At 62.3% G+C, this 523-nt stretch overlaps 1 protein-coding gene across 1 annotated transcript in view; it reads left to right on the forward strand.

Moving 5' to 3' along the window:
• Positions 1 to 467, forward strand: part of PRC1 (protein regulator of cytokinesis 1) — a gene marked incomplete at both ends in the record, with an annotated part of 1484 nt that extends 1017 nt beyond the window's left edge. Inside the window, 2 exons of the mRNA XM_010165147.1 lie at positions 69 to 164; positions 321 to 467. Coding sequence (XP_010163449.1) covers positions 69 to 164; positions 321 to 467 — 243 coding nt within the window. The remainder of the gene's footprint in view (positions 1 to 68; positions 165 to 320) is intronic.
• Between the last annotated feature and the right edge of the window lie 56 nt (positions 468 to 523).

Here is a 523-nt window from a genome sequence, read left to right on the forward strand (position 1 = left end):
GGGAGTGCGTTGGGCTGTGAGGAGACTGGTCAGTGTTTGGTTCTCTCCTGACCTCCCTTCTGCACTAGAGGAAAGCAACGGACCCCAGTCGCTTCGCCAACCGCGGGGGGAACCTGCTGAAAGAAGAGAAGCAGCGAGCAAAGCTGCAGAAGACGCTTTCCAAGGTAGGCTCAGCCCTGGAGACGAAGCTGTGGTCCTGAGCTGGCTGCATTGGAGCTGGCCAAGGAGAAGTGCAGCACTTGGAGGCAGCAAGGGCTGTCTCTGGGTGTGGAGGTGCCCATGGGGGCAGCCTCTCTACACTGCTCTCGTGTCCTCCTCAGCTGCAGGAGGAGCTGGAGAGCAGGGTCCAGGCCTGGGAGCAGGAGCGCGAGGGGGCCTTCCTGGTGAAGGGGCAGCAGTTCATGGAGTACGTGTCGGAGCAGTGGCAGCTCTACCGCCTGGAGAAGGAGAAGGAGAAACAGGAGCGGGTGAGTGCGAAGCTCAGCGTGCTGCCTCCCGGCCTGGAGGAGCCTCCGCTGCCTTG

The sequence above is a fragment of the Antrostomus carolinensis genome, unplaced genomic scaffold (genome assembly GCF_000700745.2).
Source record: "Antrostomus carolinensis isolate BGI_N321 unplaced genomic scaffold, ASM70074v2 scaffold34783, whole genome shotgun sequence".
Classification (NCBI taxonomy): Eukaryota; Metazoa; Chordata; class Aves; order Caprimulgiformes; family Caprimulgidae; genus Antrostomus; species Antrostomus carolinensis.